Source organism: Lampetra fluviatilis, chromosome 44 (assembly GCF_964198595.1).
Source record: "Lampetra fluviatilis chromosome 44, kcLamFluv1.1, whole genome shotgun sequence".
NCBI classification, from domain to species: Eukaryota; Metazoa; Chordata; class Hyperoartia; order Petromyzontiformes; family Petromyzontidae; genus Lampetra; species Lampetra fluviatilis.
This window is the reverse complement of record NC_136318.1, coordinates 2345819-2368446: the sequence shown is the minus strand read 5'-3', so window position 1 is coordinate 2368446 and position 22628 is coordinate 2345819. Positions and strand designations below refer to the sequence as shown.

Below are 22628 nucleotides of genomic sequence, written 5' to 3'. Positions count from 1 at the left end.
AGATGAAAGTGGTTCACTTATACGGTCCACAGTTTGAGTTGCATGGCCATACTCTTAGGTTTTTTTCGGTAAAGTAATGTAGGTAAAAAAATAAATAACATTGAAATAAAATAATAATAAATGAAAATAACTAAATTAAATCACGACGTTTCGGAGGCAACACAAGTCTCCGTCTTCAGGTGGGACCGTCACAGTTAAATTTACTGTGACGGTCCCACCTGAAATTCTAATCGATCACTCGTCATGTGCAGGCCCCGACTGTGTCCTCAAGGAAGATGCAGAGAGATGATTTAGCAAGCACCTCAGGGGTTCATGAACACACGCTTGAGCTTTCCGCACTCGATCACCGCACAGTCCTCAAGGATGGTGAAAGGGATCAAATTACATCACGAATCTTTTGCGATCCGCGGCGTTGGATCGCGATCCAGTGATTGGCGATAGGCGCTTTAAACGACGTTAATGCATTTCGTCACCTGCAATGTGGAATGTGCAAAACTGCAGGCGTCCTAATAGAGTTTGGAGGTTGACACGGATAATAGAGTTCTAGAGTCCTCCTTAAATCATTAAACCTAAGGAGTCAATATTCGTGAACAGGTACTCCGGCACAACACTGACCGGGCGGCGGTGGCAATGCACGTAGCCTGTAATCCTCCGCTGTGGAGGCAGCGAGGATCGGCGGGTTGTGCAGATGCTGTGAAACTCCTTTGCAGTGGGCGTCGGGGAGGTTTCATACCGTGGCTTGCTAGGAGAAATCTGTGCAGGGTAGTGTGGACTAATGGCATGTCCCTTCTGGTTGAAATGGAGTGTTTCCCCCTCTCGTCCACGGTTTCTCCAAGTGCTCCGGTTTCCTTCCGCACGTACCTCCCATAAACGCTCATTAATTGGCCGGTAAACACCTTGATATATAAAGGACAGCAGAGCTTTGCTAATTTTTGGCACAGGCTCAGCCGCGTGGCTGCCGTCCAACTTCTCTGTGGTTCCTCTCACCTCTCGAGTCATTCTCTCTTTCCGAGCGAACACTGCAAGTTGAAATCAGTGCCCCGATGCCCTTGAGATTGCTGCTTTTATTTTTGCTTTTATTTAACGACGCACGACCCTTGACGCCGTGAAAGTGTAGGTGCCGAGAGGACGATCTTTCTCTCCCCCTTCCCTCTGGCCTTGTTGCGATGGGGCCGTGCAGCTGCCGGCAGGCCTGGACGTGCTCACCGAGTCGTCGGACACGGAGGACTCGGAGGGGGCGGTGATCGGCTCCCTGCCGTCCTTCTCCAACCCCATTCTGCAGGGGCTCTCCATCGCAGGTCCGTGTCCACTCCGTACGGCTTTTCTAAACAAGCCACTGGAGGAGCTGTGCACTTTTAAATAATCTAGATTGAAAACGTATTTTTTTAGAACTCCTTTTTGTGTTGAGTTTTGTTTTCCTTTCCCCCGCACCTCCGATTAGCGCGGTTGGCTACGTACGGTGCGAAAGAAGTTCAACTAACGCAGGCAATTCCTCGTTTCACGCGGTAGTAGATGCGTTCCTGAAAAGTGCCGCGTGAAAAACGCGTTAAGCGAAAACAGTTTCCCCATAAATATCGTGAAAGTTTGGCGAGATACGATGTACGCACGATGCGGTAAGATGGCGGGACACAGAACTGAAGGTACGTTGCCGCGTTGCTGTATCGTACCGCTCAGCCGCGCAGCTCAACACAATGTATTACTTCTAGAGGAAACACATGCTAATTAACTGATTACTAATCTATTATATCATTACGATAAACCCCTCCTCCGCCTATGATCTCTGCACCTGATGCTCTATTTAAGACCGGAAGCAGGTGGATTGCATCACGATTCTGGCAAATCGCCCGATGATGTTGGATGTAATTACCAGTGAAACGTCACAGTACTCATTGTAAATGTTGTGGATTTACTCTCCAACACACTGGTGGGCTGAAGTGGTAATTAATTGGCTCGTTTTGTTTACGTGACAAACCTTGCCGGCTGTGTCGGGTGGTGGAAGGTTACGACACATTTATACTTACGCGATCTAGCCCCAAAAACCATTATTACGAATAGTATTGGTCGTGAAAGCCTACTATGTGTTAAACCAAAGTAGTTCGCCGTCGAACGCTCAGAAACCGCGCTGTAACGGTGCACGCGCTCCGCATTCTCAGTTTTCAGTTTTCATTTAATTTTCATGTATTAGGTATGACCCTGTGAAACGTCTTAAAGTGACGACACGCAACAGAAAAATCCAGGAAAAAACAGCAAAGTCTTCCAGAAAAAGCACCGCATTTCAACGCTGTGTGCAAAAATCCCAGTGGGATGCAAGTCAAACAATAACAACCACATAATACAATGTAGATTAAAGTTATCAGGCTAACTCTGTACTACAACAAACAAGCATGGCTAAACCAAAACGTTTTCGAAATCACCAAAATAAAGCCATAAAAACAATGTAACAGTGATCATAGGAACTGTGATTCTAACGAACGGCCCCATTCCGCATTGTGCGCAAGTGTTCCCGAATGGAAGAACCGCATTGCAGCGAATTCGCGCCCTCCGAACACCACGCTTTAAGCCAGGACTCCCCGCGTGTCCTGCGTCGCGTCAAATCCCGTCGGGTTTTTGTGGCTTCTTTCCCTAACGTCCACGTTTGGACTCGCAGCGGACGTTCTCTTCATCACGTAACCTTCTTGAATATGAAATTAATGATTGAATTGAATAAGCAGACAATACGCCCACCTTCACAGATCCATCCCCTCCAGTAGATTTGACACATCCCATCAGCTGCACGGCCTTCCGGAAGTGCGTAATTTTTTGCAGCATTTGTTCAAAGTAAGCAACCTTTGGACTGGTTTTTGTCGTCAGCATTTGGGCTTGCTTGAAAACAAATGCTGGTGAACTGCCAGGCACATATAGGCAAGGATCCTCTATCAGGTACGAAGGATGCAACAGATGAAGTGAGTTAAATAAAAGCGTGTAATAAAGAGCAAACCCTTTGATGATGAACAAAAGAAGGAAACATCCAAAAATAAACCAGACACCTGCAGATACAACCTCCAAATTTACATTCGTTCTAAAACAGGCATTTTTATGCAAGCCTTTCCTTTTTATTTATCTCGAATTTCATTTAGTAATTATAGCCCTGTTGTTCTCATCACTCACCCATCCCCCGTAAGGTGTGTGGTGTGAGCACACACCTCGTGTAATCACCACCACACATGTAACACCCTTTAGATCCACCCAAGTATTGACGTAGCTCAACCGTGAAGATGTTTGGAGTGTTGGTAAGTGCTCGGTTTAGTGCTGTGTGTGCATTGTGAGCTTCGTTTCTAAAAATCTCAGGCTCCTATTGATCGCTACGCAGTAAGTGTAGTTATGAGTGTGTGTTTCCTAGCTGACAAAGGGAAGGCAGGATATTTGTTTTAGCCTGGGAGCATGTGTGTGTTGTGGGGAGCGGTAGTGTAACGATTAGCGCACCGCGCTACCATAACCCGGCGAACCGCGTTTGATTCAGGCTCACGGCCAACGTCAGTGCCGAATATTCCTAGCCTCTACGTCCACTCAGCCTTAAACGAGTACCTGGTGCGGTGTGTACACATCAGCATTGGGGATATAAAGGCGGTCGGGCGTGGTGTTGACCACCCCCCCCCCCAGCCTTAATAGCTGCTCGCTAACAGCGATTGTCCCAGCAGTCTAAGGGATCTTTGTTGTTGTTGTTGTTGTGTGTGCGTGCGTGTGTTGTTTGCCCGCGCGGTGCGTTCCGTCAGATCCGGCGCAGTATGCGAGGCTTCAGGCGTGGGTCTTCCAGGCCCAGCGAGGGTTGGAGTGGGAGAAGAACCGATACTGCCTGCTGTCCGACAAGGTGAGCACCACGTCATGTCTCACACTTGTCACGTCTTCCTTGCGATGTCGGGAAGTTACTGGGGGCTATGCCACTTTTAAATCATCCACATTAACCAACTAATTAAAAAAATCACGACGTTTCGGAGGCAACACAAGCCTCCGTCTTCAGGTGGAACCGTCACAGCTACGACAGCTGTCGTGGCTGTGACGGTTGTGTTGCCTCCGAAACGTCGTGAATTTTTAAATTTGTTTTATTTTACTTTTATTAATTTAAATTTTTTACCTACGTGACTTTACCGAAAAAACCTAAGAGTATGAATCATTGAAGTCACGAAAGCTTCAAATCTAGAATTAACCAACTACTTTCTTTAAAGCTGCTTGTTGTTGTGTTTAGTTTGTTGTCCTTCCCCCCTGCACCTCCGGTTAGCACGGTTGACCGGGTACGGTGCAAAAAGAAGTTCAGCGAACATACAAACTAACCAGCTTCAAAACGAACATATTTGTCCCCGTGGTGCATGCGGGTACGTGAAGGACAACGCTTGTTTTTTCCTTTCACGGGCGATGCGCGAGAAGCTGAAGCAGGTGGAGGCAGAGCGGAGTGCCGTGCAGAAGGCTCTGTCAGAGATGACGAGAAGCAAAGAGGGTCTCGAGGAAGAGAAGGTCAACCTGGAATCGGACCTCGACGCCCTCCGGTATTGACCAGTGTCCGTCGTGGTGCTGCGCTCCCTCGTCGGTGCGGATTCTTGTGCTTTTGAATTCGCATTGGTAGCTGGACGTTGTCTTTTCTGCAAGTCACGATTTCCGCCCCCGGCTCTGGCTGCCGGTCGATTAACCGTGGAATGCCACGCGGCGCCTGCTTTCACGGGAGACGTTTAAAGAGCCCCGTTGAAAAGTCAGTTGCAGAAAAAGTCTGCCCATCGTGTCCTCGGCGTCAAGGTCCTAATTTGTCAACTTTTTTCAAATGTACATGCAAATTAATCGATTTTGATTCGACCGGTGGTTCTGAACCTGAGGTGCACGCACCCCCTGGGCGAGACATGGCCAGATGTTTTTAAATAATCGAAAACACAAATTAAGCACGGGCACGTAAGTAACAACTACTTTGTTTGAGAATAGGTTTTCCACCTTTTTTCTGGCAACAAACAGCTGTTTTATCTGGCAACAAAACTGACACCTTTTTTACAAGGAGTAATTTTTGCATTGACCACAATACCTGCGGTCGGAATGCAAACAAAAAACACAACTCTGATAATGTATGCACTGTCCTTGAAATTGATTGGTCCACACCCGAGACAGCTTTTCTTAGAGCCTAGTCTCACATGGTGTTGGACCAGATGACGCCAAAAGGCGCACAACTCAAAGACAATGCACCATCAGAGTATGAGAGCTCGGGGTAAGCATTTTTGTTGCCAGATAAAAGGGTAAAAAAACAATAATCATATTTTGCTACTGGCAAAGGAGGTTCCAATAGTGAGGTGTTAAGATATTAGAAAACCAAACTGAAACCTTTTACAAAGAATCATGTCTGCATTAACCACAATACTTGTGGTCAGAATGCAAACAAAAAACACACTGATAACACTGGTCAACAAAAAAAAAATTCTGGCCTGGACTTTTGCAGCTGTTTTAGACTAATTTCAGGGTGTTGATTCCAAATCTGATCTCAGATTTGCTCTATCACATCTCATTTTGATGCTATCGGCATACCCCATTTTCATTGATTTTACCCGAAATTAACTCTGTCACTTATGATTGCAAGTTGTTGCGAGTCAGTGACTGCTTTAGTGTTAAAATATGGTGCTGTATTTTTAGGATAGTGTGTTTATAATATAATTTTATGTAGATATCCACATTTATTTAATATTTTTCTTCTGCAGTTTTTATTGTAAATGCAATATTTGATATCTCAAAAACCTGATAGACAAAAACTGATGCCAGATTTGGAATCAGCACCCCAAAATTACATTAAAACCGTCGGAATACCTTATGCCAGAAAAAGTGTGTTGACCAGTGTAATATATGCATAGTCCTTGAAGCTGATTGGTCCATATTCTTAGGCTTTTAAATAAAAAAAAAATATATTATTTCTATTTTACTTTTATTAATTTCAATTTTTTACCTACGTGACTTTACCGAAAAAACCTAAGAATATGAATCCTTGCAGTCACGAAAGCTGCAAATCTAGAACTGATTGCTCCACACCAGAGACGCGCGGTTTCACTCTGTCCGCGTCGCGTTCTCGCTTTGCGCGCGTCGCCGCAAGGGATTCGCTGCAGCAGGAGCGGGAGAATGGCCGCGGTGTCTCCAAGCTGTACGAGCAGTGCCAAGCTCAGCTGCAGCTCAAGGAGGAGCAGCTTCTGCTGGAGGAGAAGGAGAAGAGGCGCGCGGAGCACAACCTGCAGAGCGCGCAGCTGGAGAAGTCCATCACGGAGCAACGCGTGCAGCTGCTGAGTGACCATTTAGCAGAGGTACCAAGGCCACCTTCTTGGTTCTTTCGGTCAAGTCACGTAGCAGGGAAATAATAAAATAATGAAAATAAAACATGATAAAATAATTCTCACGACGTTTCGGCCACAACGCAAGCAGCCGTCCTCAGGTGAAGAACAGGTCTGTCGGGGTGACAGCGTCTGAATGAAACACCACCAGGCTTGGTGCGTATATTTAAGCTGGGTTGGAGGGGGAAGAGCGCCTTGACAAAATAATTTGCATATCAAGAGGAATTTAGCATATCTATGGGAAATGCAGATATGGGATTAGTCACTTTTGGCGTCCTCTGGTCTGACCCGGTTGAGACGAGGCTCAAAAGAAAGCTGTCTCTGGTGTGGATCAATCAGTTTCAAGGACAATGCATATATGATCAGAGTGTGTTTTTTTTGTTTGCATTCTGACCACAAGTATTGTGGTTAATGCAGACATGATTCATTGTAGAAAGGTTTCAGCTTTGTTGCCAGAAAAAAAGGGGAAAAAGCTATTCTCATAGCTTACATATAGATTGATGCTCGTGCGTAACACACAAAAAATAAATAAATGTTCGAAAACTGGCGTGACACTTTTGGATGCTAAAACAATATCTGGTGGGGGGGAGTGTTTTATTATGATGTATGTTCAAATATGATTGGCGGAATGACGCGTCATTTGCTGAAAACTGTGTGTTCACGTATTTGTGCCTTGTTTTATTGTTTAAGCTCGAGAAGAAGCTGTCTGAAATCCAGCCAGACTTGGAGAACGAGAGGTCATTGCGACTGCAGCAAGAACGCGTTCTTGACGAGCATTTGCAAAAGCAGCAGCAATCGCAAGAGGAACGCGAAAGGAACTCTGTGAGTAAACCGCATGGCCCTGTCACCGTGCGTGGCGGCACTTGACCAAACATCACGAGAAAGACTTTGAACTGTGGAGCTTTTTTGCAGCAGCAGCGACCTTTGGCCTTCACGAATGATCGCTCAAACAAAGTGGCTTATCGCGTGGAGATTCATAGCAGCCACATACTCTAAACGCAAACAAGCATGGTTACATATTCTTGGTTCTTTCGGTAAAGTCACGTAGAAATAATAAATAATATAAATTTAAGCATGGTTACAACAATAATACTGATGCCTGCTGTATATTTACAGTTTGCATGTGTCTCTCCCGGTGGTCGCGTGCATTTTTTCTGGGTCCTCCGGTTTTTCCCCCCACATTTAGAATCAACGTGACGCGCTTAGAGTATTTGGCTACTATACATGTCCACGTGATGATGATGATGATAAGCCACTTCGTTGAGCTATCATTCATGGCCAGGTAATTTTTGAAAAAGAGTTACATAGCTCAGTGGTTCTTACCTGGTAAAATGAAACTAGTTTAGTTTATAGACATGCCTGTGCTGTGTGTACAGGCGGCATGTGTTCAGGGAGAGGACCTCGGGCGACCGTCCCTGGCCCTGGACAACAGCAAGCTGCAGGAGGAGATCTCCGTGTTGAATCGTGACATGCAGCGCCACTCCGCATCCTTCAGAGAAAGAGAAGAACTCTTAATGAATGAAAAGAACACGTTGCTTGAAAACCTCGAGGCCCTGCGGAGAAAGGTGAGTCTGAACGAGGACGCCCTGCAGCAAGCCGTCCAGAAGTACAACGTGGAGCTGAGCAGCGCAAGAGCGTCAGCGGACGAGAACGCCCGAAGGCTTGAGCAAGAGACGGTCGGCAGGGAGCGCGCGCTGGAAGAATTGGAGACTGTCAGGAAGCAGCTGCTGCGGGCGACGTCCGAGCGAGGCGATGGGCTCGAGGAGAACGACGGCCCGGGGCAGCCGGAGCTGCAGCAGAGGCGGCGTGATGCCACGGAGCTGCGTGAGCTGCTGGAGCGGGAGGCGCTGCTGTCCCAGCAGCTGAGCCGCACGGAGAGCCGCTGCAGCGAGCTGGAGAGCGAGCGCCACCGCCAGTCGCTGGAGCTCGTCGAGAAGGAGCACGCTCTGGAAACCTGCCGGAGGGAGTTGGGCACCGCACGGCAGCGGGCCGAGGAGCTGGACGTCGCCCTGCGCGGCGAGAGGGAGGAGACGGCCAAGCTGCTGGTGCGCGAGGAGTCGCAGAAGGAGCGCATGGTGCAGGCCCAGAGCGACAATCTGCTGCTGCGCCAGCAGCTGGAGGAGGCCAGCGCGAAGGTGTTGCAAAAGGAGACGGTCGTTACGGGAATTCAGGACAGGTTCGACGACCTGCTGTCCAAACTCCAGGCTGACAAGAACCAGCGGGAGCAGGTGCTGGAGGAGCGGAATCACGAACTTGTCGCCAGTGCCAACTGCTTGAAGGAGACGATGAAGAAATTGGAGGATGAGAAAAGCAATAACGAGGTAAGCCTCTGCGTGCTCCGTTTCAATCCACACGTTTTGGTGTTGGCTGCAGGAGATAAAATCTGTCACTAATGAAAGCGTCAGAGATACGGAATTTTCACTCCAGGCCTCCCCAGATGTGTGCACAGGACCCAGTTCACCGGCGTTGCTGTATGTTAGCGGCAGGGTTCATGAGAGCGATGTGTTCACAGGACCTGCTGCACCAGCGGAAGCAGGACCTGGCCGACGCTCTGAAGAAGCTGGCCATGTCGGAGGCCTCTCTGGATATCACCGTCAACCATCGCACTGCGCTGGAGGCCGAGAAAACTCAACTGCACAACAACTTGGAATCACAGAGACAGCAGGTTAGGAGCGACCTCGGCCAAGCTGACCTGGTCACGGATAGGGCACTGACCAATCCTTGTAGCTCAAACCCACCCACATGACAACACGTAGCTGCTGTGTACGCATCATCATCAAACGTTCCCAGCACATCACCAGCCATGGCTTTTTTTCCCTGCTGTTTTCATACAGGTTAAGCAGCGGCAGATTAACGTTTACCGTTGCCCAGAGGTCGCAACCGGGTACCCGATACCCCTACCCTACCCGATACCCGGCTACCCGTACCCGGCCGGGTACGGGTACCCGTTTGCGACCCTGGTGCGGCCGGGTACGGGTACAGGTAGGCCGTGAGTCACTGGTGAGTAACTGTTTATCACTCATTTCGGGTAGGGTACGGGTAGGGAACGTCTACCCGTACCCGGCCGGGTACGGGTACGGGTACCCATTTGCGACCCTGGTGCGGCCGGGTACGGGTGCGGGTAAGGAATCAAAACCCGTTTGCGACCTCTGCCGTTGCCCACTGTTAGAGGCCGCACGGGAGATCGTTGTCGTTGTGCGCACTCGTTTGCCATCGTGCGTGCGCGCGTGTGTGCGTGCGTGCGCTCGTGTGTGCGTCGCAGCTGCTGGACAAGGAGCGTGAGCACGTGCGGGCGGAGCAGCAGCTGCAGGAGGTGCAGGCGGCGCTGCAGCAGAGCAGGCGGGAGGCGGCGGCGCACGCCGCCAGTGGCCACGAGCGCGCGTGCAGCCTCGACCGTGCCCGCAGGCAGCTCCAGGAGCTGGAGGACAAGTGCCAGCGGTGCGTACCCCCCCCCCCCCGCTGACGCCGCCATCGCTCGTCGCCTCGATTTCGCGAACGTGCCAGTACCGGTGGTTCTGGGGGCGGTTTCGTCTTGCGGGATAACCGGCAACGTGGACCCGATCTCGTCACACCCTGAAAGCGAAATTCGGGATTGCGCTTGGACGGGTGATGACCAGCTCACGCCAGGTTGTCGTATGTTTGCTGCGGGGCTGCGATTCTACGGCACCCGCACGTCCATGCTCTCCCCGCCTTGAGCAAGCCCACGCTGGTCCGCGCGGTGTAAGCGTGGTCGAATAACCCCCACGGCGTCGTCCGGCAAATCGGTCGATTGACAAAGCACCTTGAGATTTTATGAAAGGCGCCAATATGAGCTGTGATTATTGTCATCACCCTCGCAGCGGCTTTTGGATAGCCATCCAACAAAGACGATCGTCACATCGCACGCTTTAAGATGCGCTCCTGCGGACGTCTGGAATGCTCTTCCTTTTGATATTAGAAAGCTACGGTTGGCTACGTCATGTGCGAAATAAGTTCAACATACATACGTCTGCTTAATGTGTCCGTCACTTAATTGTAAGTGCACGATGATTTTTTTTTAAACAAAGAAGCTCAACATAGATTATTATTATTGTGAATTGATAAGAACCGATGTGATTCGGCGATACGCCGCCCGGCTCCCGAGTGCGTTGCGACGGGTGAAACGCCCGTGCTGGTGGTGAGGGCGGCGGCGTGCCTCTGTGTGCCCAGGGTGGAGGCGGAGAGGAGTCGGCTGGAGGCGGCCGTGCAGGCTCACAGCGGCAACGCGGAAGCGCTGCGGGCTCAGCTGCAGGGCTCGGCGCAGGTGCCCGCACGCGCTCGCACGCACACGGCACACGCACACGCTTGCACGCACGCGCCAGCCCACACGCGCTCTCCCGCAAGCGCTCGCACGCACACGCTCGCACGCACGCGTTCTCCCGCAAGCGCTCACACGCACGCGGCACACGGGGGCGGCTTGCCGAACGCTGAGTACGCCGGACGCTCCACGCCACGCCAACGCCTCCATATCCCTTATTGTTCCTTCTTCTCACCCTGGCCCCTAATCCCAGTGCTTCACCATGCCCATACCCCCCCCCCCCTCAATATTTATAAGGGCACCGCGGTGGCTAAATGTTAACTTCCTCGCCTGGTATGGAGGATGTCGTGGGTTCGATCCCGGCGACCCTGACGCCTGCTGCTGTATATTTGGACCTCTTTTCCTGCACCACCTCCTCTTTCCAACACCTCCTCTTACCACCGCCTCCTCTTACCAGCACCTCCTCTTACCAGCTCGCAGAGACCATTCCCACACCACCACCACCACCGCCACACTTGACCTCACCTTCCTGCAAAGCACCCGCTGGAGATTGTATTATCCAGCCGGATGTTTATTTTTTCCGTGAACTTTCCCTCGTTGATCCCCCTCCACCCACGTTGAGGACTCGGTCTTACCAGACACTGTTTTGTCTTCTCTGTACTGCGTTCAACCACCACCACCACACTGCAGCTCACACAATACCTTCACCTGACTCACCCATCCACTCACCCACTCACCCACCCACCACACTGCAGGTCACAACACTTCTCTTTGCGCATCTTCATTGGCACCGCTCAGCGTCTCTTTTTCAAACCTCCCATAATAATATTGATTTGAAGCTTTCGTGACTGCAAGAATGCATACTCTTTGGTTCTTTCGGTAAAGTCACGTAGGTGGAAAAATAAATTTATTTTTTGTTTTATTTTATTTTTCTCCCATAATAACCTTGCTCAATTCAAGCAGCGTGTTGACTCTCATCTATGACTACGTTGAGAGTGCTTCTTGATACTGGGCCTGTGCTCGTCCACTGCGTAAACATATTTTCGTTTCGACTTCTCATTAGTTCACCGAGTGCGACTTCTCTATCTCCTGGCCAAATGCAGCCGTCTACTTCGTTCATTATCCGGATCATTCCCCGAGTCATTTCTTGATGTTCGAGCGGAAGTCCCCTTAATACGTTCGTGAAAAAGAAAGCCACAGCGAGGGATGTTATGAATTTGTGTGCCGGTGTCATCACCCCCACTTCTGCGTACAGTGACACAGACTCTGCATCAGAGGTCGCAACCGGGTACCCGATACCCGTACCCTACCCGATACCCGGCTACCCGTACCCGGCCGGGTACGGGTACCCGTTTGCGACCCTGGTGCGGCCGGGTACTGGTAAGGCGTGAGTCACTGGTGAGTCACCGTGTGTCACTCATTTCCCAACGTCTTGTCTCTTCTCACAATTCAAGTTCCTAGAACCAACCCACCCGCGCCTGCAACATGGCTTCATCCCAGAGGTCGCAATCGGGTACCCGTACCCTACCCGATACCCGGCCGGGTATGGGTAGCCGGGTATCGGGTAGGGTACGGGTACCCGTTTGCGACCCTGGTGCAGCCGGGTACGGGTACGGGTAAGGAATCAAAACCCGTTTGCGACGTCTGCTCGGCATTCCCTCTGCAGTATAGAAGCTTCTTCCGAGCTCACTCTCGGACACAACCCCAAGCCCATTGAATGAACGCCGCAGCCAATGATATTTCAACGTTACCCGTGAATGTATCTCAGGACTGCAAGAGCTTGGAGGAGACAGCGAAGCAGTTGAGTGAAGAGAAGAATGCATTGGAGGAGAAACTAAAGCAGGTGAGACAGATTAACACGTCGGATTTCGCGATACAATATTAGCCATAATAGAGGGGTGTTTTTTTTGGGTTAGATCGCGTGAATATAAATGTGTCGTTAAACCCGCCACCACCCGACACAGCCGATTAGTAAGATTTGTCACGTAAACAGAACGTGCCAGTTCGTTTCTCGTACAACACACCGGCGAGTTGGAGAGTAAACCCACAAAATTTGCAATTCGAGTACGACGTTTCGCAAGTAATTACAACCAGTGTCATCAGGCGATAGCCAGAGTTGAGAAGAGACTGTCTCAATGATTGCTAAAGTCTAACGGTGGGGGAGGGGGGGCCGATGCATCAGCTGATTTACCCTTAGCTGAGCGGTGGTGCCAACACACGTGGCCGCCTGTAACCCAGCACTGTGGAGGCAGCAGCGAGGGTTGGCAGATCACCGCACAAAAGTTGCGGTTTCCTCCCACTTGTATAACAAACACTCATTAGTTGGCTGAAAACATCTTAATCTTGAGAGGATCGCAGAGCTTGGGAAATTGTTGGTAGCACCGGGTCTCACCCGCTGGCTGTGGTTCCTCAGCGAATGTGAGGTGCGCTTGCATGTACGACTACGCTGCTACATAAAACTAAACCATACTAAACATCGCATTGCCCTGTGCCGGACACACGATTGCATTTACGCAGCATAGACTAAAGAGATAGCAGGATGAACTTTGTGGAGTCATTAACAAGCGTTATACAAAGACATGAAGGGGAAAGGTTGTTTCAACAATTTCAGTACGCAAATTGTAAATATTGTGGATTTACTCTCCAACACACCGGTGGCTGAAGTAGTAAAGTTATTGGCGCGTTTTGTTTAAGTGGCAAACCTTACTGGCTGTGTCCGATGGTGGAGGGTTACGACTCATTTATATTCACGCGATATAACCCAAAAACCTTTTTTTATTAACAAACACAGGAACACAAATCACAGTAAAGTATATTGAAAAGATCAAATCGGTGCTGTAACCAAGGGAATTCATTTTTTAGGAAATAAATTACGAAATCATGGGAGCAACAATCACATCACTGAGACGGTTGCGGGTCTTACAGTGGAGGAACTATGCCCTCCCAAAGTCAAAACATCCCTCTGCTCAAATTGGCAGTCCTACCCAGTGGTGGGAATTCCAGTATGTCTCTCCGACAGACAGGATGATCTTGAAAGTATTCAATCTTATAAATGATAAACCGTGCAAGTTATAGATTTGGCACGTTTGTTTTTGTATATACGTGTCATTACGTGTTTGCTGTGTAAGTGCCACTTGTGACCCCGTCTGCCCTTACCGGCGAGATGTTTCATATGGAGAGATTATCCAGGTGAACTATTTCCATAAGTAAAATAACACGATTAGAAGATACAAGGAATTCAAATAAAATGACAAAGCTTCGTTTTTCGGGTCACGTCTTTAAGGCGCCGACAGCAAGTGGTACCGCATGCATCAGTCCTTTTACCTTCATGAGCAACCGCGTAGACATGTTGTGCGTATGCTGAACTTCTTTCGCACCGTACGTAGCCTCACGGTGCTAATTGGAGGTGTGGGGGAAGGACAACAATCAGTGTCGCCCTGATTTCGGTCTCACTGCCTGTGTCTCTGCTGGATTGGTTTTCCCGGTTAGAACTCGGCTTCGTGGATAATCAACACGAGCTCAAAAATCATTCATGAATAATAATAATAATCATTGCCGATGGTCCGCAGCCTCTCCATGGACGTGTTGCGTATCGTTTTTGGGGCGACAGATCGAAAGCGCTATGCTGGCGGCGTCGGAGGAGAAGGCCCCAGAGCTGCCGGAGTCCGACGCACGGCTCTCCCAGATGAGCACGGAGAGGGCCGAGGTGGCAGCCAAGGTGGAAGCTCAAGTTCACACCTACTCCGTGCGGTTTTTTATTTTATTTCGTCAATTAGATGTCGATCCGCACGGTTTACGGAGAATACGGGGTGTCCGTCGTCGTGATTTTATTGGCGCACGTGGTGTTGATGTTTGCCGCATGAGCAGCGGTCGAAACGTGTCGGTGTACGCTGGCAACGACGCGGGATTGTAGCGGAGCGGACTGAGCGTGGGGGGGGTCTGTGGCCATGCGTCGTTGACGTCTCTCGTGTCGCTGCTCGACAGCTGGACGAGGAGAGGAGGCGGCGTCTAGGGGAGGTGGAGGGCAAACTGGAGCGCAAGTCCAGGAAGTATGCAGATCTGCAGGAAGAGTGCAACAGGTTAGTCCTCTCTCACCTTGGCTTTGGTTGACACGGCTTGCTTCCTGCTTCCTGAATTGGGACGTTCATTGCGGGTTCGAGAGCAGATTGGCACGCGTTGAAACAGGAATTACGCAGTTCTAATTAACAGGATCGAAGAGCAAGGATTATCGTCCCGCCGCTAATCCTTGCTCTTTGATCGTTTATAATAATGAAAATCGTATTTATTCTTGATTTGAAGCTTTCGTGACTGCAGGAATCCATACTCTTTGGTTCTTTCGGTAAAGTCACGTAGGTAGAAATAAAATAAAATAAAATCAAATTTTATATTTTTTATTTTAAAAATGTATTTTATTTTATATTATTTTATTTTAGAAATAAAATAACATAATATAAAAATTTTTTTTTTTTTATAAAAAAATAATAATTTTATTTTATATTATTTTATTTCTACTTTTTTAAAATAAAAATTTTAATTTTATATTATTTTATTTCTACCTACGTGACTTTACTGAAAGAACCAAAGAGTATCGTATTTATGATCCCATTTTTATATTATCATCATCAGCAATGATCATTCCGCTTCTGGATGAAGGACTCCCCAAGCTGACGCCATGTCTCACGGTCCTGCGATGAAACTGTCATTGCACCACCGCCAACGCAGCATCACCAAATAATCCCATTACTCAGATCATTCTATTTAGATTATCATCAAGGCTCTTATTCGTAGTAGTATTATTATTGCCGTATATTTATTCTAGGTACAAGATGTAGGGAAATGTAACGCTTCCCAGCTGCACAAGTAATTAACTTTCCACATACAACACTTGTTACATGTTTGTATATTCAGACACGCAGACTTTATTTCAAGCCGGTAAGGCCCGTTGAGCTAAGCGGCTTATTTACGTGTACGATCGCAGCCCTAGACCATCGCTAGTGGCGGCATTTGCAGGAGATCGCGGTTGCATAGTCAAGTTCAAGTTCATTTATTAGGTATAGCCTTGTGAGCCATTCGGCTCTTGAATCGGGTGCAACCGCAACAAACACAAAACAAAAACATGAACAAGAAAACATCTTAAAGTGACTATGTGACTGAGTGCAACAGAAAATCCAAGAAAAGACAGCAAAATATTGCAGAAAAAGCACCGCACACCAACGCTGTGTGCAAAAATCCCAGTGGGATGCAAGTCAAACAACAACAACCACAAGACAAATTAGATTAATTCTAGATTTGAAGCTTTCGTGACTGCAAGGATCCACACACCCAGGCTCCCTCGGTAAAGTCACGTAGGTAAAAAATAAAAATAAAATTAATAGAAGTAATAATAGAAATAAAGTAGGAGGTGCACAGATTCACATTCGTAGAGAGTCATAGATCTATATTGAGACTTGTAGACCACAGCTTAAGGCGGTCGGCAGTGGCGGCAGTAGCAGGACATCGCTGGGAGGGGATGTGCAAACCAACCAAAGTAAAACACACAATTTACACGAAACCCACGCCAAAACGTATCGCAAAGAATAAACAGTGCTTTAAAAAAAACAAATACAAAACAGCGTCAGAAAATTTTGCCGCAGACCTGTGTAAATTAACCGTATGTATGGCTTCACGGACCCGCTGTCGTTTTAAACGGTGCGTGAGCTCAGTCTTTCCCAAGCTGCGCCCTGCGGGAACGCTGGAGGCTCCGCAAGTGGACCCGCGGGAACCATCGCAGAAGCCGATTCCCTTTCACGAAATGCAAGGTCGCTTTCCTCGAGCTTTAGCCCGCGATCAGGAGGGTTGACGGCTGTCGCCACGGGCGCCGAGGGGTTGGGGACCGCAGGTTTTCTGGCGCACGAGATCCCCGTGAGCCCAGCCGTGTGCCGGGCCGTGTTGGTAACAGCGGCGCGTGTGTTGGGGCGCAGGATGAAATTGCAGATGAAGGCGCTGAAGAAGGAGCGCGAGCAGGCGAGGCTCTCACGGAGTGAGGGCGACAGGTTCCTCCTGCAGGCTGATGACCCCGGCAGACACGCGCAGGAAAAGGTGCGTAGCGGGGAGGCGGAGAGAGAGAAAGAGCCGCTCTCCTTTCGTCGCGTTGCATCGTTCACAGCAGACTTCCAGGATAAACACGCCCGCATTCGAGACCCAGACATCGCACCCCCTGGCTTTGACGTTCCTCCTCCGCCTCCTCCTCGGAGTCACCGGCGGTTTAAACTGTGGCCGCCGTCTTGTCCTCCCGTGGGCTTGGATCTTTCATTTTCTATTTACGGAGGAGATGTGCGCGTCGGCCTGTTGATGTTCTTAAGCGGTTGACGGCGCCGCGGTGGCGAGATGTGAACTCCCTCGCCTGGTACGCAGGAGGTCGTGGGTTCGATCCCGACGACCCTTGACGCCTGTTGTATATTTGGAGCTGGAATGTGTCCTCCCCTTGGTCGCATGGGGTTTTCTCCGGGTCCTCCGTTTTTCCTCTCTACGTTTAGAAACATGCATTTCGAGTATTTGGCTGCTATACATTTTCCACTCGATAAGCCACTTTGTTGAGCTATCATTTGTGGCCGGGTCGCTTCTGAAAAAGAGCTACACAGCTCAGTGGGCCTTACCTGCTAAAATAAAAAAAGAGTTAATAGTTTAGTTTATCGTATAGCAATGCATCAGCTCCTGCGAATATTGCGGGACCGACCCATTGCGCTAGCCTCGTAGGTCAGCATCAGGACCTCATAGTCCGCTCGATGCTCGACTGCTAGCCAGTGCAGAGACAAGAGAATGGGTGTGTTTGCGGCGTGCTCATCGGCGACGCTGCCGGCTTTGCTTTGCGCGATGAGCAGAGGCTGGAGGAGCTGACGAGGCAGCTGCAGGCCACCCAGGACACGGCTCAGAGTTTGCAGCGCAGCAACCGCGAGCTGGAGGAGCAGCTGCGGCGCAGCAAGCGCCACCTGCAGGTGCCCGCCGGTGCCCCCTCTGTCGCGGACGTTGTTCGCGCGAATTTACGTTCGCTTACCTCCCTCCGATCAGCACGGTTGGCTACGTACGTGCGAGGCTCGTTGTCAGGGGCGTCCTGCTAGGTTTTCGCAGGAGGTGGTGACGTTTGCCGTGCTTTTACACGTGAAGTTACTTGCGACGTTATTCATGACTGAACGTTTGTTTACCTCCGGTGAGTACGGTTGGCTACGTACGGTGCGGAAGAAGAAGTTCAGCATAAATATAAATGTGTCGTTAAACCCGCCACCACCCGCCACAGCCAATTAGTAAGGTTTAATCACGTGGACAAAACGTGCCAATTTATTACGATTACAGCACGAACCGGTGTGTGTTGGAGAGTGAACCCACGGGGGTGGTCCTGGCTTTTCACTCGCCCGTAACCGCTTCCTTAACCCCGGGTAGACGCGTATGTGAAATGTTGTTCTGACGTTGACGTAATCAAGGTAATGGTGCCCTTAATTGAGAGAATAAATAATTTGATGCAGGATTTCCGAATCAACGTCTTATGATGTTTATTCAAACCGAGTTCGTATTTCAAGAGCAATGGAAATCGTTCACAAAGTTACTTGCGATAGCATGGCGGTCTTTGTGATGGGATCGCATTGCATATTAGAGGCTTCGTCTGAAAACAATTCTCCCCGTTATTGCTCCGCTGGATGCAATTGGTGTCTGAACCTGGCCTCGTCCTGCTCTCAGTTGACGTAGCCTAAAGTGAGTCAGCTGGTGCCGTGTGGCAGTATCGGTATAGGGGGGGCGGAAGAGAAGCAAACTATGGTGTACCACTACCAGCACCACCTCGTGATAAAGCGATTCAATTGGAGATTGTGCCAAGCAATCGGCAGCGCCTCCTCTGTGTTTCCTGATGTGAACTTTTCAGGCGTCCGTCCCCATCCGTAATCTGGTATCAGTTCAACGCCACCCCGCGGCTTCCCTTGAACTCCCCCCCCCTCCCCACCTCACCGGACGCTGACGCCAGCCAATGTCTGCGCTGCAGAAGCAGCAGCTGAGCGGCAGCGTGGCGACGCAGGCGGAGCTGGAGCGTCACAAGCGGGAGCTGCACGAGCTGGCCCGGACAGAGCTCGCGACGAAGCTGCAGGAGGTCAACGCGTTCCTGCAGGTGCGCACTCGGGCGGCCTCCTCCCGCGCGCTCGGCAGCCTCACACCGCCAATTTGTTCGCCAACATGAACTTTTTGATAACAATGTGTTCGCTTAGCGACCATTCCCCTCCATTGGAACCTCATTTGCCAGTAAAAAATATGATAATTGGTTTTTTACCCTTCTATCTGGCAACAAAACTGACACCTTTTTTACAAGGAGTCATGTTTGCATAGACCACAATACCTGCAGCCATAATGCAAACAAAAAACACAACTCTGATAATGTATGCACTGTCCTTGAAGTTAATTGGTCCACACCCGAGACAGCTTTCCTTAGAGCCTAGTCTCACATGGGTTGGACCAGATTACGCCAAAAGGGGTGTGGACCAACTGTCTCGGGTGTGGACCAATCAACTTCAAGGACAGTACACATTTTCAGAGTTATGTTTTTTGTTTGCATTATGACTGCAGGTATTGTGGTCTATGCAAACATGACTCCTTGTAAAAAAGGTGTCAGTTTTATTGCCAGATAGAAGGGTAAAAAACCAATTATCAGACCATTCCCCTGTTAACGACGCGCTGTTGTAGGTTCAGCAAATGTCAATTAATGCATTGATTAACCGTGTTTCTGTTAATATTATGTGTTCGTGATGTTGTTAATATCTTTAGGTATTAATATCGCTTGTTTAAATATTATAAAGTACGTTTTTGGGGTTAAAAACGGGGTAACTTTCAATGCTATCGGAACGAATTAAGCATTTAAAGTGTATTTCCTATACTCGCTTAATGACCAAATCACTTAATGATCGGTTTACTGGAACCAATTACCGTCGTTCATAGGGGTTCTACTGGATATCTTTTTACCCTTTTCCGGCCACCGTGTTATTGCCGAATGTGTTGTATGTAATGTCCCTTGAACTTCTATCACGCCGTACGTAGCCAACCGTGCTAATCGGAGGCGCCAGGGGGAAGGACAACAAACTAAATGCAAAAAGCAGTTTTAAAGAAATTCGTTTTCAGTCTAGATATAAAAGTGCATAGCTCCAGTGGCTTCCTAATATCGGAAGGAAGAGTGTTCTAGACGGCCGCAGAAGCGCATCTGAAAGCGAGGAATCTGTCAGGGACGTCGAGAGCGCACGTTGAAGTCCGGCTCGCGAATCGTAACGACCCCTCGTCGGCCTGGTCGACTTGCAGAGCCAGGCGGTGTCCCAGGAGACGTTGGAGGGCCTGAGGTCGATGAATGAGTTGCACCTGAAGCGGATGATGGAGCAGAAGCTGCAGGAGGTGGAGGCGGAGGTGGAGAGGCTGAGGAGCAACGCCGAGGAGAGCCAAAGGGTGACGGAGCAATTGCAGGCCGAGTTGAAGCGCTACACCAGCCTCTACCAAGAAGAGCTCAGCTGCAGGAAGGCCCTCTCTGCCAAGCTCGAGAGGTGAGAGAGACGCACGGCTTGCGTGAACGTCGGTACGATTTTGGTATGAGAGTAAAAAGCAGCCCGGATTCATCGTTGATTTTTTGGAGGTTAGGCCACGTCATGATTTGGCCAAATTTTAATGCTCATAACCCTCCGCTTTCCTCCGCCAAACAATGAGATTGTCATGTCTGTGAGCGTTTGACGTGCGACGCTTGTTATTGTTTCAGCCCACTGGTAAGTTGAGGGGCAATGGTCTCATGGTGTTTCATTTGCACGAGTCTACCTGGGTTTGCCAAGACGACAAAGCGATACAAATTAGGTGCGGCAACGAAGCAAGTATAAATCACGGCGACAGTGCGAGAAATCTAAATATTGCAAAAACCTAAATCATTTTTGAAATCATAAATTCCATTTAGCGTAAGTCACCTGGGTAAGAGAGGTGGAGTCTGATATATTTTTGGTCAGTTTAACCTTTTTCAAGGAACTGAATAATTTGCATGCATGAATGTAAATGTCCCGTCGCGAATCTCCACTCGACCTTTTTTTTTTAAGTCGACCCCTCGCTCGGACGTTAAAAGCCGCGCGCCGCATTCACCCGACTTCCGTGTGCGCCGCAGTGCGAATGAGAGGCTGGCAGACATGAGCGCGCAGCTGGGGAGCGAGCGGCAGAGAAGCTCTCAGCTGATGAGCGGTCGCCTGCTGGACAACACGGCGCTCGCCACGCTGCTGCCCATTGCCACCACCGGCCTCCGTCAACCTCAGGGCTTCCTCCATCAACCTCAGGGCCTCCTCCATCAACCTCAAGGCCTCTACCACCAACCTCACGGCCGCTCTCCTGGCCTCTCTCAGAGCCTCCTCTCGCACCCCGCAGACAGCCAGAACTCTGGGACTTTCAAGCATGCCTATCACACCAAGGTGAGTGCCCAGAAGCTGGGTGCACACCTACCCTGTGGGTACAAACAAAGACAAAGTTCACCCGTGTAGCCTTTAACAGACTGTTGGGGCGAGTGCTGTTAGCGAGCACCTGTGAAGACCGGAACGGCACACGAGGGGGTGGGTGGGTGGGCCAGTACCACGCCCGGCCACCTTTGTCTTCCAAGTGGCGATGTTTACACACCGCACCGGGTACTCGTGAGGCTGAGTCGGCTTAGGGGAGGCCCAGGAAAGGTTCAAATATTCGTCACTGGCGATGGCCGTGAGCGGGAATCGAACCCGGGTTGCCAGGTTCGTAGTGCAGCGCGCTAACCCCTGCCCTGCACTACCGCTCCCCATTCTGTGGGTACAGTGCACACACGACTGTAGGAATTCACCGCTGCGATGTTTCAAGTGGGGGGAGGTAGTCTCCACATCGTCTCGCTTTTCATTTGTCAGATTAAGTCCCATCGTGATTATATCTGCGTTAATAATAATGATAATGGTTTGTTTTTGATAGGGCCACCCCACCCCGTCCTCCTTCACGCCGTGGCATTGCGTTGCTTTGCGCACGATAAGCGACTTGCGTCACATCTCATCTCAAGACATTTCAAATGGGCACCCCCGGAGGCAGCTGTCACTGCGCTGCACAAGGTGGCTCGGCACCTGGCTGCGTATAATCCCAAATTAGCAATTTGCGGGGATTTTTTTGGGGGGAACTTGACCAACTAGGACCGTGATGCCGCACGCATTCGTTTGAAATGACGTCAGTGCACTGGTGAAGCGGACGGGGCACAGCTTTTGCACGGCGAATGCACCCGCAGAAAGATCCAGGGCGGCCTGCCGGATTTTGAGCCGCGAATCTCTGCCAACGCCGCTACTCGCCGTGCCGCGCCGCCGTGCCGAGTAAACGGTCTCTCCTGCCACGATGCCCCCCCCCCCCGGTGAATATACCACTTGAGCGACGTGGCATCTGTCTTGTGTTCCAGATGCAGCAGGAGATGGACAAAATCATTTCTCGAGAGTTGTGCCAAGGTAGGAGCAAGCAATTGCACAAACTGTTTATTTTGACATCGTCCTGTGCCGTTTTTTTTTTTACGTGATAATGGTAACCGAGTATATCACACTATCGAAGTCAGAGAACTTCACCGAGTCCACGTTAACCGGTGTGGTAGTTTGAGAATGGAGCAAACAACCACATGGCGGTCACGTGACTCCACGTGGAACTACTGGACAAGTGTAAACAATGGTAGGCGCATTTATATAACATTCTTGAGAACTATACAGCTTTTGATGGACTATCTGCGCGCTGTTATTTTATACGCTGACAAGCTCTGCCCACGAATTTGCGTGGGATACACTGCCGGGTTGGACGGTGGGTGGTATTATGATGTCAGAGCGACGCTCGAACCACTCGGCTCCACGCTGTGGGATGCGGGTGATGTCATCACGCGGATATGCGTGGTCACGTAACCACGGAGCATTGCCTTCCCGCGTGCCAGCCAGCCAGCCAGCCAGCAAAACTTTTTAAAAATAATACAGTCTGATAATATTCGGGGAGTGCGGACGGGGGCTCAGGAGTGTGATGTCACT

The 22628-nt window shown here is 49.8% G+C and overlaps 1 protein-coding gene across 7 annotated transcripts in view; it reads left to right on the top strand.

Annotated features, from left to right (window-relative positions):
* Positions 1-22628, top strand: part of LOC144947220 (uncharacterized) — a 60692-nt gene that overhangs the window by 34288 nt on the left and 3776 nt on the right. For 6 of the 7 annotated variants that reach the window (XM_078876422.1, XM_078876421.1, XM_078876416.1 and 3 more), the window contains 18 exons: positions 1181-1298; positions 3753-3847; positions 4402-4520; positions 6092-6296; positions 7014-7145; positions 7700-8644; positions 8836-8988; positions 9586-9761; positions 10512-10605; positions 12368-12442; positions 14210-14344; positions 14584-14678; positions 16560-16677; positions 17460-17573; positions 18608-18730; positions 19906-20141; positions 20741-21038; positions 22025-22070. In XM_078876422.1, the coding sequence (XP_078732548.1) occupies positions 1181-1298; positions 3753-3847; positions 4402-4520; positions 6092-6296; positions 7014-7145; positions 7700-8644; positions 8836-8988; positions 9586-9761; positions 10512-10605; positions 12368-12442; positions 14210-14344; positions 14584-14678; positions 16560-16677; positions 17460-17573; positions 18608-18730; positions 19906-20141; positions 20741-21038; positions 22025-22070 (3277 nt within the window). The remainder of the gene's footprint in view (positions 1-1180; positions 1299-3752; positions 3848-4401; positions 4521-6091; positions 6297-7013; positions 7146-7699; positions 8645-8835; positions 8989-9585; positions 9762-10511; positions 10606-12367; positions 12443-14209; positions 14345-14583; positions 14679-16559; positions 16678-17459; positions 17574-18607; positions 18731-19905; positions 20142-20740; positions 21039-22024; positions 22071-22628) is intronic. The other variant, XM_078876420.1, reaches the window with a different exon arrangement.